This window comes from Budorcas taxicolor, chromosome 11 (genome assembly GCF_023091745.1).
Source record: "Budorcas taxicolor isolate Tak-1 chromosome 11, Takin1.1, whole genome shotgun sequence".
NCBI lineage: Eukaryota > Metazoa > Chordata > Mammalia > Artiodactyla > Bovidae > Budorcas > Budorcas taxicolor.
The window spans coordinates 51,565,809-51,592,057 of NC_068920.1; the positions used below are offsets into that span (position 1 = coordinate 51,565,809).

Genomic DNA, 26,249 nt, shown 5'->3' on the forward strand with positions numbered 1-26,249 from the left:
AGGGTGCTGTCCGTTCCGCTGGACAGCCCCGCTGGAAGCCCCGCGCCGCAGCCGGCTTGTCCCCCAGCCTCACCCAGCGGCCTTTGCTGTGCTTCCCGGTAATGAGCCAGAACCGGGACTCAGCCAACACCTGCTTCTGTATGCATGGCGCCCTGGCCGCCTCTTTAGATGTGTCGGCGCCTCTCTTCTTCAGTTTTCCTCCTCCTGCCAGTGTTCGATTTCTCACCATCGGCTCAAATAATTCTTTTATTTTTTAAATAAGCGCCTCCATTTCCAGGAGATCGGACTCAATTGCTTACAGGACAGACACTGTCTTGGAAGGAATTAAAACTGGAGGATAGAGGGGTAGCTTGGGGAGGTTCTGAGCTGAGCCAAGGACAAAAGGATCATGTTTTCACAAAACAGAAGTAAAGAGAGACACACTCCTGACTAAAGCTAGAGGATGCCTAGAGCAGGGCCTAGCAGCATCAGACAGGGGACGTGCCCAGAGAAACCAGGAGGGCAAAGATGCCTCTTCTCCCCACATCCTGGTGAGGCTTATCCAGCAAAACCTTTAAGAATCTCTCCAGTCACCTGGCAATTACAGAGTTACAGATTACCTGTTTTCATCTGAAATGTACTTTTACACTTAGGACCACGGGTAATTCATAGGGCGACCGGAGCCTAGATTCACAAGACAGACAGGATGAGGCATTTTCTCAGTAGCCACATCGGTATGATTTTATAATTACTGCACTACGTGGATCTGCCATGAAATTGAATAGTTAAAAGCAAAGAGTAATTGCTTGATATCTGTACTCTATAATTTAGTATAATCTAATCATGGACAAAGCCCAAAAGAAAATGTTCTGAAAGCATTACATTTTTCTTCATACACAATTCATTATTGACATCGGAGAATGTATTTCATGCTGCTAAAGGAACTCTTACTCACAGATATCAAAGTGTAAAAGTGGTCAGAAGAGTGAGAGTTTTGTTTAATTTTCAGCCGATGTTGAAAAGCAGTTGACGTAATTGCTCACAAACCCCTTTCTGACACGTCTCTGTGACTCTATTTGCCCCTTCATTGACCTAGAGAGATAGGATACTGAGACAAGCTAGCAAGATGTTGGACGGACCAGGGGCCATCCCAGTCCAAATCTGAGCCAAAAATCACACCCACATCCTCCGTTTCCAGCCGTACTCTCCCAGGAGCCCCACCCCAGTATGATGCCACCCATGCTGTGGTCCCAAGGAAGCCCAGAATAGCCAAGAGGGATCCTGGGGCTGGGGACAAGGTGGGTCAAGGGCAAGTCCGTGGTCCCAGCGCATCTTTAAGGACCTGATAAATTTGTGTAGGGCTTTTTGCAGGAGGAGAAGGAGAAAGGAATCCACTAAAAGATTTATGCCTGTTATTATTACAAGGCTCTGCCAATGTAGAGAGAGGTCAGCAGAACGGCAAGCAGTGTGGCAGCCCCCTGGGAATTCAGAGCTTCCTCAGAGCGGCCCCTCATCTCCACTAAATGTGTGGATGTGGTTACAAAGTAGATTTAGACATTGGAGCTTGTTTTCCCACTTTTGCCTTTAATAAATCAGGAAGATGGACCACAGCCTGAGCTGCTCGAACTGCTCGCCTTATTTTAAAAAACCCACAACAAAGTGATGGGAAAGGAGGGCACGCAGGACAGCCGTTGACTTTGCAGTATTGCCCTGATCTTGGAAATGTGTGTTCCCATACAGGCCCAGCTGCAGAACTGGAAGAGACACAGAGAGGCGGATCCGAGAGGGCCTGGAGGGGCCTCAAGGGCGGCTCGAGACACAACCGGGGCAGTGGTGCCAAAGGAGCACTGAGACCAAGGGACAGAAGCAGGGGGACGGCCGCTGGGAGGAAAGCAGGCCAAACGGGCTTCACTGGAGCTGGTGCAGCGCGTGGAGGGTGGGGAGTGTTGACGGAGGGCCCTGAAGGGCTATCAGTCGAGGGAGGGGGTGGACAGGAGTGGGGTGTTCAGGAGGAGAACGCAGAGGCCCAAGACCTGGAGGAACATTGACTCTTAAGGTTTTTTTCTTCTCTTTTCACGAGGTTTTTTTTCCTGATTGAATTTTTCATTCAGATTCTGAATGAAAAATCTTCTTCTGAATGAAAAGCTTCTTCTTGGGGGTGGGAGGGAGGGAAGCATGATCAGCAAATATGCTGTAAGTATATAGCACATGACCCCAAAGTCCTGCTAGACCCAGCAGGGCAGAGGCAGCCCAGTGTAGGGTGGGAGCGGGGCAACTGCTGCAAACATGCTGGGTTCTAGGCTGGAGGGAAGACAGCGCTGGGGCGGGGCTGGAGGAGGGCTGTGGGCCACTTGGCCCTGGGTGTATGTAGCAGTAGCCAGGACCCCACACACAAAGAAGGAGGACAGAGCCCACACTGGGGACCACCCCTGGGGATAGCTCCATTTCAGTAGCTTTTTAAATCTCCCCAAGATCCACTGTGTGGAAATAGACCGTAACTCTGCAAAACGCTGTAACATTAAGTTTGTTTAAGCATCAGTTTCAAGCCCTCTTAGAATACACAGGGCCAGTATTGATACTGAAAGGCTCATTCTTTATATATTGAACTGCACAGCTGCAAGGAGAGGCGCAAATGTTACCAACTCATTTGTCATGCAAACAGTGCTTCAGAAAGAAAGAAAATACTATTATGTGGTACGTGTGTTAGGCAATCACTATATCAAATTCATGGCATTCCGTGCAAACACAGGCAGAGGAAAGGAAAACAACACTTGGTGAGAGAAATCACACCACATGGGAGCAGCTAAGCCGGGGAGATGGTGAGGCTAACTCAGCAGCCTGACCAAGTGGAGGCTGTCATTCCCCCCGCAGTGTGACCAGTGATAAATGCCCCGTGAGAGAGCAAGTGGCGGGAATGCAAACACTGGGGCCCCGGGTGGGGCCAAGGTGGGGGTGGGCAATGGGACTGTAGAGGAGGAGGGGAGACGGCGGAAGGGGCAAAGGGAACTGGAGCATAGAAAGGGAATGGAACTTATGAGGCTGGCAATCAGCGTTAGGAAAAGGTGGCCGATGGTCCATGTGGAAGGAAGACAAAGAGGGAGAGGGAGGCTCAAGGAAGACCACGCAGCACAGTGTCACTTCCATCTGTCGCCACTCCCCACGCTTCTCTTCGGGTTTCTCTGCTAAGAGCTTCGTACAGTCAGCTTGCCAGGTGGGAGTTTCCACACAGCACTGAAGCTGCAGACAAATGGGTTATGTACAAACACTATGACGCACGTGCCTGAGTGTGCATGCTAAGTCGCTTCAGTCGTGTCCAACTCTTTGTGACCCCATGGACTGAGCCCGCCAGGCTCCTCTGTCCATGAGATTCTCTAGGCAAGAATACTGGGGTGGGCTGTAATGCCCTCCTCCAGGGGATCTTCCCAGCCTCGGCATGGAACCCTTGTCTCTCAGGCCTCCTGCGTTGGCAGCCTAGTTTTTTACCACTAGAGCCACCTGGGAAGCCCAGTGTCCTGAGCACCTTACACAAATTGCCTCTTCTAATCCTCACAGTGACGTAGCACACACACAGTCCCCATAGCAACCCTATAAAGTTTACAACAGGCTAGAAATGTTAATTGGATACGATCACACGTCTAGTGATGGAGTTGGGACTTGAGAACCCCCTACCAAATCCACAGGCGGCACAAGACTACATCTCTGGAGCCTTCCCCTACCCAAGTTACAGTATTAGTCGCTCAGTCATGCCCAACTCTTTGGGACCCCATGGACTCTCTCCATGGATTTCTCCAGGCAAGAACACTGGAGTGGCTAGCCATTCCCTTCTCCAGGGGATCTTCCCGACCCAGGGATTGAACCCAGGTCTCCTGCATTGCAGGCAGATTCTCTACCATCAGAATCACCAGGGAAGCCCCTTCCCCTCCCCATCACTCCTTATAAAAACCCCACCATCTGACCACACAGCCTCCTCCCGCTGGCCTGAACTGCCCCTCAGAGCCCAGGGGCATGTGCCTCTTCTGCCCTCATGATGGGATGCGGTGGCATGATGGGATGGAAGGAGCTCCTTTTGAGCTAACATCTGGCCAAGAGCAGGGCCTGCACCCCCTTGGGGCTCAATATCAGTGAGTGAAAAGTCAGAAAAATACAGAAGCCAGCCAACCATGTCCTTAGGTTGTACTGGGTCTCAGAGCCTGCCTGGGGTCTAATCCACGACCCAAACAAAGCCCTCCCCAAGCACGGAGAGAGGCAGAGGATTCTGTCTGCCCACTCTTGGCAGGGCTCCTCTTTCACCAGTAAAAGTTGAAAATTATGTTTTATTTGGTGGATGTTCTTAGGACTGTAAGCCCAGGAGACAGCCTCTCAGATAACCCTGAGAAAGCTGTTCAGAAGAGGAAGAGGGGGAAGCCATGATATGAGTTTTTGCCACAACAATACCAGGTAGGCGTGACAAAAGATTACTGTCAATAAAAGAAAACCAGATATCTCAAATTAAGAGATTTAGCGCTTTCCTATGTTTGGGAAGATACAAGAAACTAAGTTTACTGAAATTATTCCTTTGATATGCGCCTCAGTTATCTGGAGCTAGTATCCTGTGTTTTCTCATCCAAAGTTTCCTCAAGCTGCACCTTGAGGGTGGCTGCAGTTTGATGACTGCTAGCTGGTGGGCATTCCACCCTGCGTTCCCTCAGGGATCACCAACAGGGGAGGCTGTAACGTGGTGGCTAGATCCTTCATTTACTGATATGGCAGGTAACGTTTTGTCACCATTGGGCAATTCAGTATGACTTTACTGAGTGCCTACCATGCCTCCCTCCTAGGGCTTCCCTCTTAGTTCAGTCAGGTAAAGAATCTGCCTGCAATGCAGGAGACCTGGGTTCGATTCCCGGGTCAGTAAGATCCCCTGGAGAAGCAAATGGCAATCCACTTCAGTATTTTGGCCTGGAGAATCCAATGGCACCCCACTCTAGTACTCTTGCCTGGAAAATCCCATGGATGGAGGAGTCTGGTGGGCTGCAGTCCATGGGGTCGCTAAGAGTCGGACACAACTGAGTGGCTTTACTTTCACTTTTCACTTTCATGCATTGGAGAAGGACATGGCAACCCACTCCAGTGTTCTTGCCTGGAGAATCCCAGGGACGGGGGAGCCTGGTGGGCTGCCGTCTATGGGGTCGCACAGAGTTGGACACGACTGAAGCGACTTAGCAGAGGAGCCTGGGAAGCTACAGTCCATGGGGTTGCAAGAGTTGGACACGACTTAGCTACTAAACTACCACCACCATGCCTCCACCCAACCAAAGGGTGGAGGATTCAGAGAGAAAGAACACTTGGTCTTACAGGGAGAAGTGTTATGCCCAAGTCGGAAATCTCCCAATGACCACCCGGGAGCCGGTATCTGATGCAAAAGCAAGAGAGTTTTATTACCAAGCTCGAGCTGGGGCTCCCGCCGACACCGACGCAGCGGCCGCAGGAAGGAGCCCTGAAGTCTGAGTTACATTGCTTATCAAGAGTATTCTCCCGCGCAAAATTCGAAAAACGGGAGTCTCCGGGTCTGATGAGGTGGAGGGTTTTATTGAGGTTTTATCTGGTGAGGGGTTAGGTGTTGAGTTCTGATTGGCTCTCATTTCCCAGGCTGGCCACGGGTCCTGATTGGTTCTCTTTTCCCAGGCTTGCCACGGGTTTGATTGGCTTTCATTTCCCGGGCTTGATTTGATTTTCCGGGCTGGCAGTTGATTGGCTCTTGTGTGCTGAGCTAATTTCGGGGTAACTGAAACTTATCTTTTTGAGGAAATTGGAACTGCGGCCTTTTTGGTCCTGTAGCTAAAAAGCCTCTTGATGAAAGTGAAAGAGGAGAGGGAAAAACTTGGCCTAAAGCTCAACATTCAGAAAACGAAGATCATGGCATCTGGTCCCATCACCTCATGGGAAATAGATGGGGAAAGAGTGTCAGACTTTATTTTTGGGGGGCTCCAGAATCACTGCAGATGGTGATTGCAGCCATGAAATTAAAAGACGCTTACTCCTTGGAAAAAAAGTTATGACCAACCTAGATAGCATATTCAAAAGCAGAGACATTACTTTGCCGACTAAGATCCGTCTAGTCAAGGCTATGGTTTTTCTAGTGGTCGTGTATGGATGTGAGAGTTGGACTGTGAAGAAGGCTGAGCGCCGAAGAATTGATGCTTTTGAAGTGTAGTATTGGAGAAGACTCTTGAGAGTCCCTTGGACTGCAAGGAGATCCAACCAGTCCATTCTGAAGGAGATCAGCCCTGGGATTTCTTTGGAAGGAATGATGCTAAAGCTGAAACTCCAGTACTTTGGCCACCTCGTGCAAAGAGTTGACTCATTGGAAAAGACTCTGATGCTGGGAGGGATTGGGGGCAGGAGGAGAAGGGGGCGACCGAGGATGAGATGGCTGGATGGCATCACGGACTCGATGGACGTGAGTCTGAGTGAACTCCGGGAGTTGGTGATGAACAGGGCGGCCTGGCGTGCTGTGACTCATGGGGTCGCAAAGAGTCGGACACGACTGAGCGACTGAACTGAACTGAGGGCCTGTCATGGAGTTTGTGTTGCTCTCACAGAAGGAGTGAGCAAGACGGGAAAGAGAAAAGGAAACCAAAATTAAAACCCTTCAGAACCGCCCTCAGACCTCCCCAACATGGTGGCCCTGGGAGGCCGAGTCTGACCTCACCATCATGGCCACACGACGATCGTTACAGACCTCCCAATATGGCGGCCACCACTGACCTTCCCGTCATGGCGCGGAGCCCCGCCCGCTCCGCCGCGGCCGCGGGCGGGAGCAGTTCCGGGTGCGGCGCGCGCCGGGGGCGGTGTCCTGGCCATGGCTGGCCTGTCGGACTTGGAGCTGCGGCGGGAGCTGCAGGCCCTGGGCTTCCAGCCGGGCCCCATCACCGACACCACCCGGGACGTCTACCGCAACAAGCTGCGCCGCCTGCGCGGCGAGGCCCGGCTGCGCGGCGAGGAGCGGCCGCGGGAGGCGGCCCGGGCCCGGGGCGAGGAGGCCCGGCTGCGCGAGGAGGCGCCGCTGCGCGCCCGGCCCGCCGCGGCCTCCCCGCGGGCGGAGCCCTGGCTCTCCCCGGCGGCCTCGGGCCCGGCCTATGCGACGCCCGGGGCCTACGGCGACTTCGGAGCCCCCGTGGCCTCCTGGTCCGGGAGCCGCGGCCTCGCCCGCCCCGCGCCGCTCAGACGCCGCGCCTCGGCCCGGGGCAGCTCCGAGGAGGACGAGGACGGCCGGCCGGTCGGCAGGACCGCGCCGGGCGCCAGCCCCGGGCTCCGGCGCTGGTGGGCCGCGTCTCCGGCCTCGGCGCGGCCGCCCTCCGCCCTCCTCGGCCCCGACCCGCGCCCGGGCCTACGGGCGACGAGAGCCGGCCCGGCGGCCTCGGCGCGCGCCCGGCCCGAGGCGGGGCGGCGGCTGGAGCGCTGCCTCTCCCGGCTCCTGCTCTGGGCCAGCCTGGGGCTGCTGCTCGTCTTCCTGGGCATCCTCTGGGTGAAGATGGGCAAGCCCTCGGCGCCGCAGGAGGCGGAGGACAACAGTACGTCCCGGGCCGGCGCAGGGGAGGGCGCTGGGCGCGCGGGTGTCCCCGAAACGACCCCCGGGCCTCTCAGCGCCAGGCCGCACGTCCCGGGCCTGTTAGATACCTCAGGCCACCTTCTTCCCCCCAGACTGAAGACTTTGCTTCCTCCAGCTGTGGGATTCCTGCGTCTGCAGTCGTTTCTGTCTTCACTCCCTCCTATTCTTATTTTCGGCCCTAGCCCTCCCTACTTAACCTCCCTTTCCAGCACGTGCTGGAAGCTGTCTTTCCGTAGTCACTTTTACTTTTCCCTCTCTAGAGAAAGCCCTCTAAAGGCCCACCCCCACTCCTTTTAAGTTCTGCCCTCCCTGTTGATTTCTTGCTCATTCACATGCTTTGTGCCCAGGTCACCCGCTCAGAGATAGGTTCTGATTGGGGTCCCAGCTTTGCAGCACCAAAAAAGCCACATCCTCCTCTTCTTTGGCCCGGGGGATCCACTGTATGTCAAGAGGAGATTATACTAGTCCTGCCTCAGACAGGCGTGCACTAGCCTTTAAAGAGTTTAAACTGATGTGAATGGTGGCATTTGCCACTGTTTCCAGCCCCTTCATGGGATGAGTTAAGAGAGGGTCCTGTGACTCAAGGATATTCCCGGCCATGCCTTTGTCCACAGTTAGTTCTGTGATGAGACGTGGCCGAATGAGATCTGCCAGATACAGTATATTAACAAATAGTTAACGATCTGTGTTTTCTAAAAGGGAAATTTACTTCTTCCAGAATTCTCTAGGCTAATAGGAAGCAGCAGAGTGACCATTTCTTTATACATTTAAGTATAAAGTCACCCTTTAGTTCACCAGCTTTTACTATTCTTTACAAAAACCAAGTGTGATTAATACTATTCCCAGCCACATTTTTCCATGCCTAGCACGGACCGCCAGAATGCAAGGGAAAGCTAAATTATGTCCTAGCTGTTGCAGCAGATGGATATTTGGGTGTATGAGGAAGTCTGTGGGCGCAGGGATCCCAGACTTATGCACACACTCAGATAATTTCTTGACTATGAGAGCAGGTTATCCTCTTGCTAGAGAAATTAAATCGACCCAGGCGTGACATGGTTGTGCTGGTTCTAACTGTGACTACATTGGTGATGTCCAAAAACAGTATACTGTCATACTCGTTGCTGAGATGCTTTAAGAGGACAGCTCTTGGATGAATAGTGGGAATTTACCTGGAATTCCCCTCCCATAATGGTGTTAATCATGTTTAACATACCATTGTTTAGAGAACCACCATTGTATGTTGTCTTCTTTGACAATGAGTCTAAATTAAGCTAGGAAGGCTTTAGTGATCCCATGTTATGATGAAGAAACCAGAGGTTCAGAGTGGTTAAGTGAGTGGTTCCCCCAGTATCCTGTGGCTAATCATTTTTCCCTGAGATTAGAAAATAGGTGTCCTAATTCTTAATCCAGGACTGAGAACCCCTTTACATTTTACTGCCTACATTTTAAAAATGCTTCATTTAGGTGATATCTTTCTAATCCCCACCTTTTTGTGGGTAATGTTTTACTTCCTCTGAATTTTGGGAATGATCCCTTTTTGTACCCTTTTCCAAAACCCACACTTTTAATTTCCTCTGTTTCTTTTCTTGGTCTCAGTGAAATTACTGCCAGTGGACTGTGAGACAAAAACAGATGAGGTGAGTTTGAGTTTTTCTAGCTTTCGCTGTTCGTCTCAAGGATGTTAGCCTCCATCGGGAGGTAAACTTGCCCAGAAAAAGATCATAAAAGGATCATTTTCAGGAGTGCTTCCTGTAACATACCAGAATCATATCGTGTTCTGTGATGTACATGTCAGACTCAATTGTGGCTGGAAGGAGTACTTGAAACAGAACTTGAGCTCCCAAGATCCAACCCCTGACTTTATAGGAGCTCTCCCATCAATCGCAGCATGGAGGGCTTTGATCTTCTGCCAGAGTCTATCTGCAGGGGGGTGCAGTGGGTGGTGGTTGAGGGACCTCTCAAGCTCCCTGGCTTCAGGGGGAAGGGTGGGCTGCTTTTTAAGCGCCAGGAGGCCAGGTTCTCAATTCCACATTCTCGGGTCGTTCCCCTCTGGCTCTGAAAATGCTGTTCTGATTTGAAATGTCATCAAGGGGTTGTTTTAAACACATCTGAAGTGGAGTTAGTTCTCTTAGTCTATAGATTGGTTTTGTGACACTTTAATGTTCCCTACAAATAATACTTGGGGAAGGTGAGCCGCTCTGTCCATTTACGAGTCATGAAAATGGCCTTAGCAAGGAGCTGGGATGCTACCAGTACAGGTAGTAGTCCCGGGAAGATAGCGGCTGTAAATTTTCAGGTCATAAATCCTGCCAGGCCGAGCCTTGTGCTGCCAGAGGGCATGACTTAGTAGTCTAATTATTAAGTGTCCAACTCCAGGCCTGCCCCAGCCCTCAGGGCACATCTCTGGCAATTGGGGGCAGGGGGAGGTGGCTGGGAAAGAAACCACACACACTCATCCCCAGGCCCATGTTGCCCACATTAATGAAGTGGCATCCTGATGCAGACAAGCGGTTTTATTTCTCTTCGGCTTCTGCTGTGTCATATTTGGGGGTGTTTTTATTACATGTATTTATTGCTTTCATCCACCAGATATCTTTGCTTCCCTACTGTTTTATAAAGACAGACTCATAATAAGTATAATCTGCCTTCTATTGTAAAAACTGCAGTTGATGATTAAAGGAAGTGGCCCAGAAACGTGGCCAGAAGGGGAAGCTACACTTTTGAAGACAGAAAACAGAAACGGGAGAAAAAGTTTCGTTTCTGTGAGACTTCTCTTGGCGATACTAGTCATTTGTCTTCTATTTAGAAACGGGCCCCCTGGTTTCTGTCTCTTGGTCCTGCACACCTGTGAGTATGTCAGACCCACGACAGAGGGCAGATTCCCTTTGGGGTCGTCCTCAGTGCGGGATGTGCTCATCGCTGCTTCGTGAGCCGTCAAGCACCATCCAGCTGCTCGCTAAAGACGTGCCCAGCCTGGCCAGGCGGGTCCCAGACCAGACCTCTCAGGCTCCCTGCAGGCTCGGTGCTGGGTTCTGCTGCACTGACCTTCCATGGGGCACGCTCGGCCTTTGGGGAGGATGTGCACAGGAGCAGGCAGCTCGGGGGGTACTTCTCAGCTTGAGTGAGTTTCTTGTTGAAAGCCTCACACTTTCTGTGGCTCAAGCTCACCCAAAACCCAGAGGGGCATTTGGGTTTGAGAGACAGGTGTTTTCCCCCCATCTCAGCTCTCTACAAGTCTTGTCATTCTCTCTGCTTTTGCCCTGCGGAAACCCTGGGGGTGGGCTGGCAGTGGGTGTGTGATCTTAATCAGGCTGTTGCGTTGCCTGGTACCTTCTGTCCTTTCAGCCTCGCTTTGCCTAAATGTCCATGAGTTCGGAACAGTATTAATTGCTCCTGCTTTTTTTTTCCTGATTGTGACAATGATAGATGTTTAGCAAGTTCGAAAAATGGGACAATGATCACCCTTGGTTCTGCCACCCAGAGATAATCACCATTAATGTTTGGGGAGCTTCTCTTCCCTTCACTCTGTGTATGTATGTGTTTACAGAATTGGGATCTCTGTATATTTAGTTATATTTTACAATTATCAGCTTTGCTGATATCGTTAAATCGTCTTTAAAAAGTAGTTGGGGTTTCTGACTCTGCTCGTAGGCATGTGAGTTGTTTTGGACATTTACAGTCTTGTGCATAAGTCTTGGGTACATCATTTGGTACCTTGTTAAGGCATCAGGGCCTTTAGGCCACATGAGGGGACAAAGCTCGGCCACGGAGAGTATTCAGGACCAAATTAGATCAGGGCAGCACGTGAACCCCGAGAAGGAAAACGATCTTGGTTTCTTCTCTAGCTGCAGATTCAGATCTAGAACCCAGACCTCCGACTTCCGGTCCAGGGCTGTGCCCGGTGACAGCCTGGAAGCAGTCTGGAGCGGGGGAGTGCGCTTGGAGTCCACTGGCCACACTCCCATGCGGCTCCACCACCTACGAGCTGTGGGATCTCAGTGGCCACCTCTGGTCTCTAAACCTTGGGCCACTCACCTGAGAAATTGGGGTGCAGTGAGGAATGTGGTAAGGATTCAGGGTTCACATACGACCACTCAGCACAGCACCCAACCTCCCACCCAGCCTCAAAGAAAAGCAGCCTGTTTGGAATGTTCCAAACGCAGCGAGTCCAGCTGAACGGTGCCCCTGCTGTCACGGGCGCTGCAGGAGTGGGCATGCCCCCGTGCCTCTCTCACATAGGTGACGTTTTCCTCCCGACAGTTCAGATTCCTCTACATTTTCCATTTCTAGAAGAATCTAAGATCAAACATTTGCAGCAGATAATGCGCAAAGTAGACAGTCCACAGGCAGACTGTAGATACTTGACTCTCCGAAAACTGGACGGGAGTGGCCCCGGGGGAGACCAGACCGCATCGTGCGGCGTTGGCTTTGCCCTCCGAGGAGCCCGGGTGCCGCGCTGCCCACGGTTGCGCCCGCACTGCACGGCTGGTGGCCTTTACCGCGCGGGGGCCGGGGGCCGGGGCCGGGGCGCCTCTCGAATGCCGGCCCCTGGTTGTTGCCGAGTCCGCTGTCAGTCCGCCTCTGCCGTCACGGTGTCCTTTTACGTGTGTCGGCCTGGTGTTTACCGACCCTACCCCTGGGCCCACGTCGTGGCGGAATTTGCTGTCGTCGCTGTTTTAAGGTGTGAGGCTGTCCTTGCGGCCTGGCTCTTGACAGTGTGGCTGAGATGAGAGCAGGCGGCCAGGCCCCTCACCCGTGCCGCCTTGCTGACCGCGTGTCCTGTGCCCTTCCAGTTCTGTCAGGCCAAGCAGAAGGCGGCCTTGCTGGAGCTGCTGCACGAGCTGTACAACTTCCTGGCCATCCAGGCGGGTGAGTGGGCTTCCCAAGGCCCGAGCCTCCTCCGCGGGCTGTGGCCGAGGCCGAGGCCGGGGTGCCATGGTTGTCTCCCAGAAGCCACGCCTCACCTTCCCCACGTCCCCCACAGGCACATCCCGTGTAAGCCTTGCATTTGAGCAAAACATAGATTCCCTTTCAGCAGGTGCACCCCGTTCTCTGGGGCGCCCTCCACCTAATGTTCTGGGTGTCCGTGTGGTGTTGCAAAGGACCAGGCCTCAGGCCATCTCAGAGTCTAGGACTCCCAGCCTGGAGGGCCTCCCTGTACCCGGTCTGCCCGGTCAGGTGCAGAGGCTTCTGCAGGCATCAAGTGGTCTGGGTGGTGGACCGAGCACCTTCAGGCCCGTCCCGCCCTCCAGGGTCCTGGTGTCACGGATCCCAGAGTCCCCCACTGGCTATGGGATGCTGGACCAGCCCCTGACATCTCAGGGCCTCAGTCTCCCCATTTCACCAAGTGATCTTAGGTCTGTCTTTTCTTAACTAAATGAAAGCCAAGTGCCATTCTCTGGAAGAGGGCCTTCTCAACCCCCTCCCAAGACGCTGCCTGGAAACGCCTCCGTGCGGAGTCTCTGCCGCTGTTGGCACTGTGAATGTGTTCCTTGAGGCCCGAGGTGGCACCAACATACTCTGTCCTCTCCTGGTATCCAGGAGGCTCTCAGAACCACTGATGACGTGGTGACCGCTCAGGGCTTGTGCCTGTGTTAAGGGTCTTCATCACAAAAACCAGACGTCAGTCTGCAGGAGGTTCAAGGGGCGCCGCTCACCTGCAGGGCCAGTCCTTGTCTAAGGTTGTTGCGGGAGGTCAAGGTTGAGTGGACTTGGACTCGGCCCTCAGCCCTCAGGGCCAAGCCTGTGAGCCTCAGCTCTGCACCTCCTCTCTCCTGACTGTGAGGGGACCAGGCTGGCCACGGGGGCTTCTTTGAGCTCCCTGGAGGAGAGACAGGGTCGGGGCTCACAGCATCACAGTCAATTATGGCCCAGGTGTTTGGCATATAAATTCTGGCCGGAGGGCATATTTGAAACCTTTGTGACTCGGTTGTGATCCAAGCACAGCAGCATTAGTGTCACCCAGGAGCTTATTGGAAATGCAGCATCTCGAACTCATCTCAAACCTATTGCATCAAAGTCTGAGGTTTACCGAGGCCCCCAGGAGGTAACGTTGAGGAGCTCCACTCTTAAACTACGGATCCTAGTAGGCAGTTCTCCCCCTCCCATCCTCCATATGCGGTCCTGGCTCTTGTCATCAGGGGGCCTGGTACCCACTGTCTTCTGAGGGTTTCCCTCTTACTGAGACAGGCTGCAGAGGAGTGCAGGCTCTCTGGCCATGCTCCGTCCCCTTCCTCCTGTTGGAGATCAGCTATGGACAGGGCACTGAGCTGGCCTTTGCAGGATACAAGGTGACTCTAGGATCCTGTCCACAGACTGCCTGTGGTTCAGTAGAAGAGACAGGCCACCCACCCCCCTGACCACGGGGGTGATATAAAAGGCTGATAGATGGGAACCAAGAGGCTAGAAGTTCTGGGAGGCAGTGCCTTTTAGCTGGAGCCGTCAGGAAAGTGTCACAGGGGAAGGGGTCTCTGTGCGAGGCCTTCAAGCCCAGGTGGGAGTAGATACATATTTGCTGGGGAAAGGCAGGGCCAAAGAGGCAGGAAATTACAGAGTCGGGGTTGGAAGCAGCTGCATGAGGAAGGAGAAACAGGGAGCATGAGTCTCACCCGGTCAGCCGTGGTTGCCAGGCCGTTGCGGCTCCATCCTGCAGGCAGGGAGGCTTGGAGCGGGGGAGTGACAGACAGCCAGGCGCAGGAAGGCAGCACTCTGAGCGAAGAGTGTCGTCTAAGCAGGATCATTTTAAAGCTTTGTTGACCAAACATGGATGAGAAAGGGGAGCAGAGGAAACCAGGAGACCTAGGCAGTAGTCCCAGAGGCCTGAGCAGGCCAGGGCAGTCTGGGGTCGGGCAGGAGCGTGGGAGAAGGCAGCTGAGTCTCGGGGGGCCCGGAAGGACAAGCCGGCTTTGAAGTAGGACGATCTGGCTGCTGGGGAGCGAGGAGCAGGCTTCAGTTCATTCTCAGGATTTTTGTGATATTATCTTCAGCCACTCTCTCCCCAGCACACAGATACATACAGACTGGCCATCCAGAGCCCAGGCTGTGCCAGGCTGAGGGCAGTTAGGCTGGTGAGGGGTTAAGGCCTAGCCTCGCACAGTCCCTGCTCCCACAGGGTCTCGTGGTAAAGCAGCTGCTGGCGGGTGAGCCACAGTGGGCAATCGGGAGCTAAGGGCTGTAGCGGGGCCCCAAGGCCAGCCGATCTGGCTAAACGAGGCCCCCATGGCTGGGGCCTTTTCAGAGAGGCTGGTCCATGGGCCAGGCCTGGAAGCCTGGGCCGGATGAAGGGTGAGGCTCCCAGCTCCACCCTAAGTGGGAGCCGGCTGCACAGGGTGCTCAGCAGAGGGCTTTGGAGCACCGTGCCGGGGTCCCAGCACACAGGTACCCCTTCTTGCTTGGCCATCACTCCCCAGGGCCCCTCAAAACCTGGCATTCTAGGTCACCAGCCTGTGACCAGTGAGAAACCCTGCAGTGCAGTGGCCTCCCTGCCTTTCTTTTTCCCAGACTGCGTTTATTTATAGTCCCATCCCAGTACCTTCCAGAACTGTCTGTCTGATCCTTTTAGGGATCAGTTGCAAACAGACCTTGGTATTGGGCAGCTTTTTAGTCATTTAATGCAAATCGCTGCACTGCTTTGCAGGTCAGGTTTTAATGATCTGGCCTCGATCCAAGCTAAGTGGCTTTTGATCTTGCTGCACAGTGAAGATGCCCCACAGCTGTCAGGGCGGCGGGCCACACGCTCCCCGTCAGAGCTGATGGCTTGATTCTTGCTGCTGTGTTCAGTCGGTTGCCAGGTAAATTTTTTTCACCTCTTCTTTGTGTTTGAATGTGTGTTTTTTCCCCTCCTAGGTAATTTTGAATGCGGAAATCCAGAGAAGCTAAAGAGCAAATGCATTCCTGTCATGGAAGCCCAGGAATATATAGCAGTGAGTAGGCTGCCGTGTGTGTCCATTCCCCGAAGGTCCTGGTGTTCTGTATTGATCTTTCAAGCCCCGCGTTTTGTTTTGTTTTTTTCTGCTCGTTTTGTGTTTGCTTTTTGGCCTGTTTGCTTTCCCTTTAAAAGAAAGATTTTTTTTTTTTTAACACAGTTGAGTGCTCAGCTCCCTGAAGTTAAGGCAGGAGTGGGGTGACTGGGCTCAGGGTGAGCTGAGAGCCGGGGGCCCGGCCTGCAGGCAGCTCGCTCCTGACCTGCTGCCCCCCGGCCAGCTGACCGGGCCGCTGCCCTGCCCCTTCCCGGGGCGGCCCTGTGACTTGCTCCTCTTCTGGCTCATTTTCCCCTTCTCAGCAGCTTATTTAAGACATTTCACCTGCCATTTCGCTTCCCCCTCAGGATTACCATCCGGGTTGCTCTGGGTCCTTTTGATTTTCAATGTGGCCTCAGGATGACAGAATTATAGGTTTTGGAGCCGGCAGAAACCCAAGGGGTCACCTCATCCAGTTTCCGTTTCACCGATGAGGCACCTGGGCCCGGAGAGGGGAGGGCCTTTGCCCAAGGCCACACGGCCGGCTCTGGCCGCAGTGAGGGCCCCCCACGTCGTCTTTTTCGTTCATCCAGATGAGCCGCCAGCTCTCTGGCCTGGCGCCGCAGACCTGCCCCGTTTTCCCACGCGCTGCCGCATCACCTCCTCCAGTTACAGCCTCTTCTCCGGGATCATCCGCGCCAGATCGCCATCCCGCCAGTTTGCTAAGCGTTTAGTGGAGCGGGGATTGAGGGCACGCAGAAAAAGGGGGCTTCCACGACCCCGCTGCTCCGCCCAGACGGAGCACTAATCTCCCCCGCCCCCTCCCACAGAACGTGACCAGCAGCTCCTCCACCAAGTTTGAAGCCGCGCTGACCTGGATACTGAGCAGTAACAAGGACGTGGGCATCTGGTGAGTGAGGCCCTGTCCTCGCCCAGCGGCTCTGGTGTCTGGGGCCTGGAGGTAGAGGCCGGGTCTCCCAGCTGAGTTGTCAAGGACCGGGCCTGCAGCTGGGCAGTGGAGGGAGTAGGGTCAGCAATGCCAGGAGAGGAGCAGTTTAGGATGAGATGCAAAAATCCAGGTGTCAGGGTGATTGCCTGGCAGTCCAGCTACACCTGTTTCAAGTAACCCAGGCTGTGCCCCTTCCCGTCACTGCCCCCACGGTTTGCTGGAGAAGGCACTTTTCTGCTTTGCCTTTCCTTGGTGCTAGTTTTCATTTCATTTGTAGATGAGGCGATTCTGTATGTTGGTTTCACTCAGTATGGAAACTGTAAATGGAGAGACCGGGTTTTATTCCAGCTGAGTGGTTTGGCCTGTTCCTGTCCCTTCCTGGTGAGCATGGTTCGCAGAAACAGCACACTCACCCTCCTGAAAGGCCCCTGACTGGCTCCTCAGCCCAGCGGTGGGGGCGTCCCCTGCTGGGGAGACCCTGCCTCGACACCACCACCCCCCACCCCCCATCCCCGCCCCTCAGGGTTTGTCAGGTCTCTGTTCAGGGCACAGCTGCTGATATTAAAGCACACTCTGGGGGTTTGTTCTCTTCCTCTCTAATCCACTCAAATTACTAATTCCATCAGCAGTGCAGCCAGCAGAAGCCCCTCGGGCAGCTGAGCCTGAAGCTGAATAACTGGATGCATGGCACAATTAGAATTCGTTGGCTTTAAAAAAATAATAATAAAGTTTCCCTGAGTGGCTGAGCGATTTTCCCGGGTGTTAGAAAAGGCAGAGAACACAGATTTTTATCCTCGGCAGCACACGCCGAAGCTGCCAACGCAGGAATGATGACACCGCCTTTTCCTGTTGGAGGGGGCAGCCTGGCTTGAGCCCAGCCCCCACGACCAGCATTTCGAAGTAAGTCGCGGGACTTTGCTGTACAGTAATAACTGACGCGACATTGTAAATCAACTATACTTCAATGTGAAAAAAAATTTTTTTTAAAGAAGTCGGTCATGAGAAATCCCAACAGTTCAAGCACCAGCCATTCACTGCAGTCCAGAGCAGGGGCCTGTCACCTCCTAGCAGGACGGGGGTCGGCGGCGTCTCCCAGCGTCCCGAGAACCCCCTCGCTGGGGCTGGGGTCTGGCCTCTGGGGGCTGGGGCTGTTCGTGCTGTGGGGCCCGGTGGCACCCCGTGGCCTCTGCACTTAAACAGCCGACGTGCCTCCTCCTCGCCAAGGAGAAGCACCCCCTCCCAGACTGTTTCAGTCTCTCGCCATGCCTCGCAAAGCCAGCGATTCCGTAAACATCTCCATTTCTCTGTGCTGGGAGGTGGGAATGCAATTTACAGTTTAATCTTCCACACGCTGAGAAGGGTTGTCAACGACCCAACAGAGGGGGGCATTGCTTTAGCGGCAGGGGTTCAAGCTTGCTGCCATCTTTAAAGCTTTATTCTTTCTAAGTAGCCAACATGGGAAATTTCTGGAAAGAGTGCAGCCAGGGTACCAAGTCTATTTTATCAGCAAGTGGAGGCTTCCCAGCCCCTCCTTCCTCCTCTTTCTGCTGAAAGTGAGGCTTCTACAGCGGCTCCTCAGGGCTTTTGAACCTGTTTACAGCCCTGTGTCCTGTCTCAGGTTGAAAGGGGAGGACCCGTCTGAGCTGGTGACCACGGTGGACAAGGTGGTCTGCCTGGAGTCCTCGCGGCCCCGTATGGGTGTTGGCTGCCGCCTGAGCCGCGCGCTGCTCACAGCTGTCACCAACGTGCTCATCTTCTTCTGGTGTAAGTACTGCCGCCCTGTCCCCCTGCCCCGGCGGCCCAGCTCAGCAAGACTTCCGAGCACGGGAGACAAGGTCTGGAAACCCAGGCCCGCGGAGTTCATTTCTGCCCAGTGAACCTGAGGTCTGTCTAGTGAAATGGAGATGATCCAGTCCACCACTGCCCTGGTCAGCTTTCCTCTGGAGGCCCGGCAGCTGGCGCACAAAGATTAACTAGAAAATCTTGGTTTGGGGTGGGGCCCATCAGCATCCCGAAGGGGAACAGTTGGGCTGCAGTTGGGCACCATCCTTCCCCGGGCTCCAGAGTGCAGGCCACACGGCAGGGAAGACGCAGCCAGAGCTTGGCCTGATTTTACTCCCTGAACAATGTAAGCACCTGCTGGGGAGCTGCAGATGCCTGATGAACCGAGCCAGGCCCAGGGCGCTGAGCAGCAAAGGGGAGTCTCCCGACATCAGGGGCTGCCTTTGAGCGGGACCTTGGGGTGTCTCTGAAAGCGAAAGGCCACATCACAGAAGCTGCCTGACTCTGCAGAGAGAGCTGGGTTACAAATCACAGGCCATCTGGGCGTGCGCACAGCTCCCTTCCCAACGCAGGCAGGCACAGACATCATTATCGGCAGCAGCATCTTGAATACAAAGGGCCTGGCATGTATATATGTATGAATCACGAGTTTTGGTTCACAAGGGAGAAGATGAAAGCCCGGGAATGAGGCTGGGAGGAGGACTAGGGACACCGCTCTGGTGACAGCCAGTGGGAGGAAGATGACTGCTTGATCGCTTGTCTGCCCCCCACCCCGCATGTCCCATCCTCCGTCTCCTGCTTGCTAGCCCGGGCCTCACACAGTAGGGACGCCACCGCCTCAGCCTCCAGCACAGCCACCTGCCCCATGAGAGCCAGTGGGCTCCTGGCCAGGGAAAGTGGTGGCCACGATTAACTGTGCTTTGTCCCCTCCCAGGCTTGGCCTTCCTGTGGGGGCTCCTGATCCTCCTGAGGTACCGGTGGCGGAAGTTGGAAGAGGAGGAGCAGGCTATGTATGAGATGGTGAAGAAGATCATAGGTGCGTGGCCCCCAGGGAGAGGGCTGCTGGCCCCCCGCTGCGGGGCCTCAGCCTGAACAGCACCCTGTGTCCCACAGACGTGGTCCAGGACCACTACGTGGACTGGGAGCAGGACATGGAGCGCTACCCGTACGTGGGCATCCTGCACGTGCGCGACACCCTGATCCCGCCACAGAGCCGGTGAGTCCCCGCTGGGACCTCGCTGAGGACCCCCGGGCCAGTGGTGCAGGATGGGGCGGTTCAGCCCAGGTCCCAGCGTGAGGCTCCATCCCCGCCTCTGCCCCTCTGCCGTCACTGCTTAGGGCAGAGACGTGGTCCCACTGCTCTGGAGACGCCAGCGCTGTTAGTGCTGATACTGATGGGTGCTGTGGACAGCGAGCCCTTGGTCTCCTCTCCTCCTTGAGTGGCTCTGCAGGGAAGGGCCTGACGGGCTCCACGAATGGAGGTCAGGGACAACACGGTTAGGTCTCTGGCCCCACCGCTCTGGGGCTCTCCTGCTCCGCCCTCTGGATGCTGTCAGCTGGTGGGCGGTCTCTGTGGGCACAGAGTGGTGGCCGACAGGCAGAGCAGCACCAGCCGTGTAGCCGGTGGAGGGGAGGTGGGCCCCCTGCCGCTCTCCTGAGCAGGGGAAAGCATCCCCAGAAGCCTCTGGCGACACACCTCTGAGGTTCCACTGGCCAGTGACTCATCTCTCCTTGAATCAATCACTGGCGAGGAAGAGGTGGTTGTTTTTCACATGTCATTAGCCATGATGCACAGTCAGAAACACGTCTTACCTAAGATAACACAGTCTAGTTCCCATACACGAATGCACATGCCTGTACTTGGAAACAGCGTTTCACAGCAGTGAATGGGCTTGCAGCTCGTGGGAGGAGTTGGCCAGCATTGTCATGCACGACTCCGGAACCTCTGTCCCTGTGGGCTGCAGATGCTGGATGGATCCCTGACAAAACCAGGGGTGGGGTAGAATCGGGGGCCAGAGTTCCAGGAGGCGGCCAGCAGGGAGGGCCCACCGCAGTGTGGGCTCAGACTCTTGCCGAGTTCTCCGGCCAGAGGCCGTGCTCTCTCGCTCCACCTTCAGCATGGTCCTGGGGGGTGGGGGGAACAGCGAGGACCCCACTTGACAGATGAGGACACTGAGGCGCAAGGACGGTAAGGAACCTGCTCAGAGACCGTGGGCTGGTGCGCCTTCTGTGTTCCCAGTGCCGGGCTCTGTGGTTGTCAGCCAGGGGGAGCTGGAAGCTGTGGAGAGGCTGAGGCGCACTCAGGTCCACCCCAGGCCCAGGATGGCGACAGGCAGGGAACTTGAAGCAGACAGGGCGTAGGATGACCAGTTATCCCAGCTATTGGGCCCCCGCAGCCCTCCAGCTCTCGAGGAGGCCGCTGGTGGCCACTTGGCCAGGGCAGCCGAGACCTTGGCTCATGGGGACACAGGTGGCCAGTCAGCCCTGCGAGGGCACGCTGCCCTGCGGGGAGGGCCTGCTTGTGGGCGGTGAGGTAGCTCTGAAGAGCTGGTTCGGGGAGGCATGCGAGGCCAGCTTGTTCATCACCTGGTAATGGGCTGCCCGGGAAGGGACCAAGTGAGGCCACTGTCCCTCCCTGCTCAGGAGCCGCCGTGAAGGTCTCAGTCCCCAGGGCCGTGGGGCCAGGCCCAGACCAGCCAAGTGAGGACTGAACAGTCCTGAGGTTTGGTCCTGACCCCCCGGGAAGAAAGCCCCAAGACCCCACTCTGCCTCCTGAGTCAGGGGCCACCTCCAGAGCTTCCCTCCATCTGCACTCCCCACTGAACACCCTGCTCCACACACCGCCCCCCCACATTCACTGCATGCTTGGGGTGCTGGGGAGTGGTCTGCAGTCAGACATGAGGCTGGGTCTCACCAAAGGGTAGACGTCAAAGCAGCCCTCCCCCACCGCCCTGGGATCTTCCTGTCTGGTCTAGAGGAGCAAAGAGAAAACAGGAGGCTGTCTGAGGGGGTGCAGGGCCCCGGGGACCCCAAAGAGCAGGGACTCTGGTCACTGCAAAGACGGCCCGACCTGGTGGCTCTGTTTCTACAGGCAGCTCCAGCGTCCAGGCCTCCCCCGCTGGAAGCTTAGTTCAGCCCTATCCCCTGAAGTGCTGTGGAGTCTGGACTCAACAGCCCAGTGGTCACTGGCTAATTGGCCCACACGAGACATTAAAATGCAGCCTGCACTGGAGGAGGGCAGCGGGCCTGCTGCAGTATCAAGTCCCAGCAAGAGTCTTCCCGCTTGGACACCTGGGGTGGGGCGGGGCTGCAGCCCCTTCCAGCTCTTTAATTGAAAGCTTTTGGAGCAGAGAAGGTTGAGGAAGTGTTTCTCTGGGCTCACGAAATTTCTCTTCTCTGCAAGAGTCCTGTTAGCACCTGCCCACTCTTCCCGCAGATAGATAAATTCTGGGTGCGCTCCCCACGTTGGTACAGAGGGCATCCACAGCCCACCTCCCTTGCCGGCCCGGGACCGGCTGGCCTCCTGAGCTTCCCCTCCCCCTCTCTGCAGGAGGCGCATGAAGCGGGTGTGGGACCGGGCGGTGGAGTTCCTGGCCTCCAACGAATCCCGGATCCAGACGGAGTCCCACCGCGTGGCCGGGGAAGATATGTTGGTGTGGAGATGGACTAAGCCCTCTTCCTTCTCTGACTCAGAGCGATAAACCCTGGGCGGGGGCGGTACCTAATTAGCCTGTCCCAGGCCAGTCCCCTCCGGGACGCGAGAGGGCCACGCCCTGCCGGTGCTGAATTCACACTTGCCTTGACTCACCCGCCTCCTGACCTTGGTTCAAAAGGTGTGAGACGGCTCCGTGGGAAAACGTGAGCGTCCTCAGAGGGCAAGGAGAGGAGCCAGGGGGCAGCTGCCTCTGCATCTGGCCATCCTCTCTACCCAGTGTTGCTGGCAGAAAGAGGAGAGGGGTTGGTTTTTCACGAAGAAATAAAAGCGCAGGGGCCATGAGCCCTTGCAAAGCAATTGTGCGCCCGGTGGGCCCACCGCGCCCGCGGGAGGTGGTTTGGGGTGGCGGGCTGGGGCGGCAGGGTGTGGGGAGCAGCTTGGTCATGTGCCTTCGTGGGGTGTTCCTGGGGAGCCTAGGAGTGAGGGAGAAAGCCGCCTCGAGCTGGGTGGGGCCTGTGATCCCGAGGGGAAAGGGCTGGAAGTTAGAACTAAGTACCCTAGGAGAACTGTTTAGACACGGCCTGGGCGCGCGCGGGCTCTGGCTGCGGGGCCTGAGCAGCTGGGGTGACCTCCCGGAAGGAACCCCGCGGAGAGGCGAGTCGGGCTGCCGCCAGCTGGGCGGACCCGCGGAGCCTGGAACTCCCGGTGGGTGAGGATCCTGGGTTGACGGTGACCACCCCGCCTCCACGCCCCGGGGCGATTTGCCGGAACCTCGGCTGCTGGGCGAGGGTGAGGGCGCCCCCTGCCGCCCGCGGGCTCTAGCCCGCCGCGCCCCGCCCTCCCCGCCGCGGAGCGACCCCAAACCCTCGCGGGGGCCTGAAGAGCTCAGGGCTGGGGCCCCTCCGGCTGAGCCGCATCCACGCGGGCTCTGGTCCGCGGCGGGCGGGGGAGGGGACGAGCCGAGGAGACGGAACAGCTGCCTCCAAAAGGCATTAAGCACTTCTCTGGTCTTACTGGTATTTTTTGTTTCCTTAATAAAGCGCCAGTCTCCCTCATTTGAGCAATACTCTCTCATTTCCTCTGATGTCTGGGGTGATGGGCGGGCCTGGAATCCCAGCGCCTGCCCCATGGCAAAGCAGGTCTCATAAGCAGGCTCCAGCCAGAAGAAACTGCAACAGGCTTCACTATCAAGGCTGAAACTTGCATAAATAAATACTTATTTAAAATGGATGTGGTTCTCGTCCGTGGTTCTTTCCCTCTCCCCTCAAAGCAATGTGTAAGGAGAGGCAACGTGCAGTTATTAAGCGCTGGCCAGAGAGACGTGTTCTGCAAGAGAAGGCGGGAGCGGCCTCAGGCAAACCACATACCTTGGACCCTCAGTTTCCACTTTATAACGCGGTGTGATGACGCTGCCCTACAGGCTGAACTCGAGAGATGTATGCCTGGGCTCTGGGTAGTAAGAAGTGGGGGCCACTTTCTCCCGCCCCATTTCTGCCTCCCTTGAGGCCACAGAGGCTCCCAGAGGTGCTGAGCACCTGCCGTAAGAAGGAGCGGAAAAGCCGGGTGAGTTTGGACAGGGTGTCTCGGCCACTGATGGTGACTCCCAGGGAAGCAGGAAGTGGACGTTGATGCAAACTTGTCTCTTTAGGGGTGGCCACTGGGGAGAACACAGCCCAGGGGATGTATGGCAGTCCCCCCAGTGGAGTCAGAGGGTTGCCGAGAGGGCTTTGGGGGTCCTGCGGCTCTCTACCAGCATTGCCTGTACCCTGGGGGCACAGCGGGTGAGCTGCTAGCAGTGGGGGTCAGCACCACGTGCGGTGGGCCTTCCTGAGTCAGCCTGGGATGAAGGCCGCTCCACTGCCCGGCCACGTGGGTGCGATTGGCAGGTTAGCACCATCCTGCCACCCTCCCATCAGCTGGAAACTTGGTGGGTAAATTGATAGTCAAGGACCCAGAAATACAACCCAGGAAAAAACAAACCCATTTTCCCTTTTCTGGTTTTCAGTGCAAGATTTTCCCCGCTGCCGTGTTTTGTCTTAAGTTGAGAAGGGAGCTAACGTGAGGTTCTATTTCTGTGAAGCTGTTTGGAGAGCAGGAGCAAGATCAAAATAAAGGAAATAACAAAAGGCCCCCGCTGCCCGGCCCCTTCCTTTATGGTGGAGAGCGCCTGGCACAAAGGCCCCAGGCGGGCGGACAGCATCCTCAGTCCTGCAGGCAGCTCCACTCAGCTCTGCAGCCTTTCTCAGCTTTGAAGGGCCAAGCCCCCCCTTTTAGCAGCTCTCATTTCCCTAGGAACCGCACGAGGCGGTGGGATTTGCCTCAAGAAGGGGTCTGAGGGCATCTTTGGGGGGGGCCTACTGTTGAGAAGTTTCCACTGGTCCCTTCCCTGGCTCCCCAGGCCACAGCCCTGTCCTCCTTGGTGACGAACGGCCCTCCTGGGCTTGGGGGGCACCAGTAAAGAAAGAAGCTTGATGGCTGGAGGGAGGGAGAGGTCCACCCCACAAATCTCACCCGTGGACGAGAGCTGCAGGAGCTCCAGGCCACCTTTCAGAGTCTCTGCTTGAGAAAAAGCTAAACACAGCCATTTGTCACTGACTTATAACAACTGTGGTAGTTAGCAGCTGTTCCCCCTTAATTAATACACCATTGACTTTGAGCCTCAAAAAAAAACCCTTTTGTTGAGACAGGTGTGTGGACTCAAATCCATTATCCTGTCGGCCTCCCCCAAAGGCGGGGATCAGGCGAGCAGTTATTCAGGAAGCAGCACCTCTTGGGCAGCTGGGTCAGCTCTGCACACCCATCCCAGAGCAAGCTTGAGAGAAAAGGATCTGGGCAGAGGGTCCCCGGGAAGGGGGGGGGCGGGTGGTGAGTGAGGGGCAGCATGCCGCCAGGTGCTGTTTCCAGAGGGTGGAGGTGGGGACCCAGCCTTCTCAGGACCAACTCGGGCTAATCAGCGTATCCTTGTAGCAGAGGAAGTTCCTTTAAAAGACATGATAAAATTAGTCAACATATGATAGCTTCGCAATGCGCTCATGACGCCCCCAGGCGGTGGGTGCTGTTGTTACCCGCTTCTGGGGGGCACTGAGGCTCGGAGGGGTCAGGAAGGTAAAGGAGCCAGGGTGCGACCCTAGACAGCCTGCCTCTCTTCCTCTCCAAAGAAGGGGAATCTGTTGAGTTGCTGAGGCTTTGAATGGAACCACCTCGTTCCAGACAAACAACCAGGACCTCACAGAGACCCTGGACGCTCCCCACCCCCTGCTCCTCCTTCCACTCGGGCCACACACCTTGCAGCCCTCCCCAGGCCCACTGCTCCCTCTGAGCCTCTGAGCTTGCCTCTCCCAGCCCTGATCTCCCCCGCCACCCCCACGGGGAGCTGGCTGCACCCCACCCTGCTCACTCTCTAGGCCCAGCCCTCCTCCATCTCTCAACACCGGACATGCTACACATTTCACTTCCTCAGGCACCACCCCGCTGCAAGTTACCAGCCTGTTCCCTGGCTCCCTAAAGGGCCCAGAACGCCTCCCCAGGGAAACACTGGCCTCGGAGGGAATCGGGCTGGAGTCTCAGAGCCAGGGTGGGGCTCTCGGGCGAGAAGCAGAGAGGGAACCAGCTTCCCCAGGCAGGAGGGCGTCTGTTTGCTGGATTTCTTCCTGTGGGACCAGGCCCCAAGGACTAGCCAGCCCACAGCATCAAAGGACAGAAGGTGCAGACGGCCCAGGCTCCCTACCTTCTGCCAGGCACTAAGCACACCAGCCCTCAGTTCAGTTCAGTTGCTCAGTCGTGTCTGACTCTTTGCGACCCCATGGACCGCAGCACGCCAGGCCTCCCTGTCCATCACCAACTCCCCGAGCTTACTCAAACTCATGTCCATTGAGTTGGTGATGCCATCCACCCATCTCATCCTCTGTTGTCCCCTTCTCCTCCTGCCTTCAATCTTTTCCCAGCATCAGGGTCTTTTCAAATGAGTCAATTCTTCGCATCAGGTGGCCAAAGTATTGGAGTTTCAGCTTTAGCATCAGTACTTCCAATGAATATTCAGGACTGATTTTCTTTAGGATGGACTGGTTGGATGTCCTTGCAGTCCAGCGAACTCTCAAGAGTCTTCTCCAACACCACAGTTCAAAAGCATCCATTCTTCGGCGCTCAGCTTTCTTTATAGTCCAACTCACATCCATACATGTCCAGCCCTAGGATTTGCAAAAGATGCTAATGGGGATGCTTTGCATTCAAAATGGAATTTCTCTGCAGCCCTGGTGAGTAGGGGCTTGGAGCAGATTTCATGTGTTTTCTTTTTTTTCTTTTCCTCCACTCTCTGGCATATAGGATCTTAATTCC

General features: G+C 55.6%; 1 protein-coding gene across 1 annotated transcript; it reads left to right on the top strand.

The window, feature by feature from the left end:
• Nucleotides 1-6,820: 6,820 nt before the first annotated feature.
• LEMD2 (LEM domain nuclear envelope protein 2) lies at nt 6,821-23,137 on the top strand. The gene is made up of 9 exons (XM_052648483.1): nt 6,821-7,532; nt 9,167-9,207; nt 12,364-12,439; nt 15,416-15,492; nt 16,359-16,438; nt 18,096-18,241; nt 19,194-19,295; nt 19,373-19,475; nt 21,810-23,137. The coding sequence occupies exons 1-9, from the start codon at nt 6,821-6,823 to the stop codon at nt 21,958-21,960; spliced, it is 1,488 nt and encodes a 495-aa protein (XP_052504443.1). The 3' UTR covers nt 21,961-23,137.
• The last annotated feature ends 3,112 nt before the right edge of the window (nt 23,138-26,249 follow it).

What these genes read in the sequence shown, in the direction of transcription:
- LEMD2 (XM_052648483.1), top strand. Translation starts at nt 6,821, where the DNA reads ATGGCTGGCCTGTCGGACTTGGAGCTGCGGCGGGAGCTGCAGGCCCTG. An exon ending in AAGCCCAGGAATATATAGCA is followed by an intron (nt 15,493 to 16,358) that starts GTGAGTAGGCTG and finishes CCCCTCCCACAG; the next exon opens with AACGTGACCAGCAGCTCCTC. An exon ending in GATGGTGAAGAAGATCATAG is followed by an intron (nt 19,296 to 19,372) that starts GTGCGTGGCCCC and finishes TGTGTCCCACAG; the next exon opens with ACGTGGTCCAGGACCACTAC.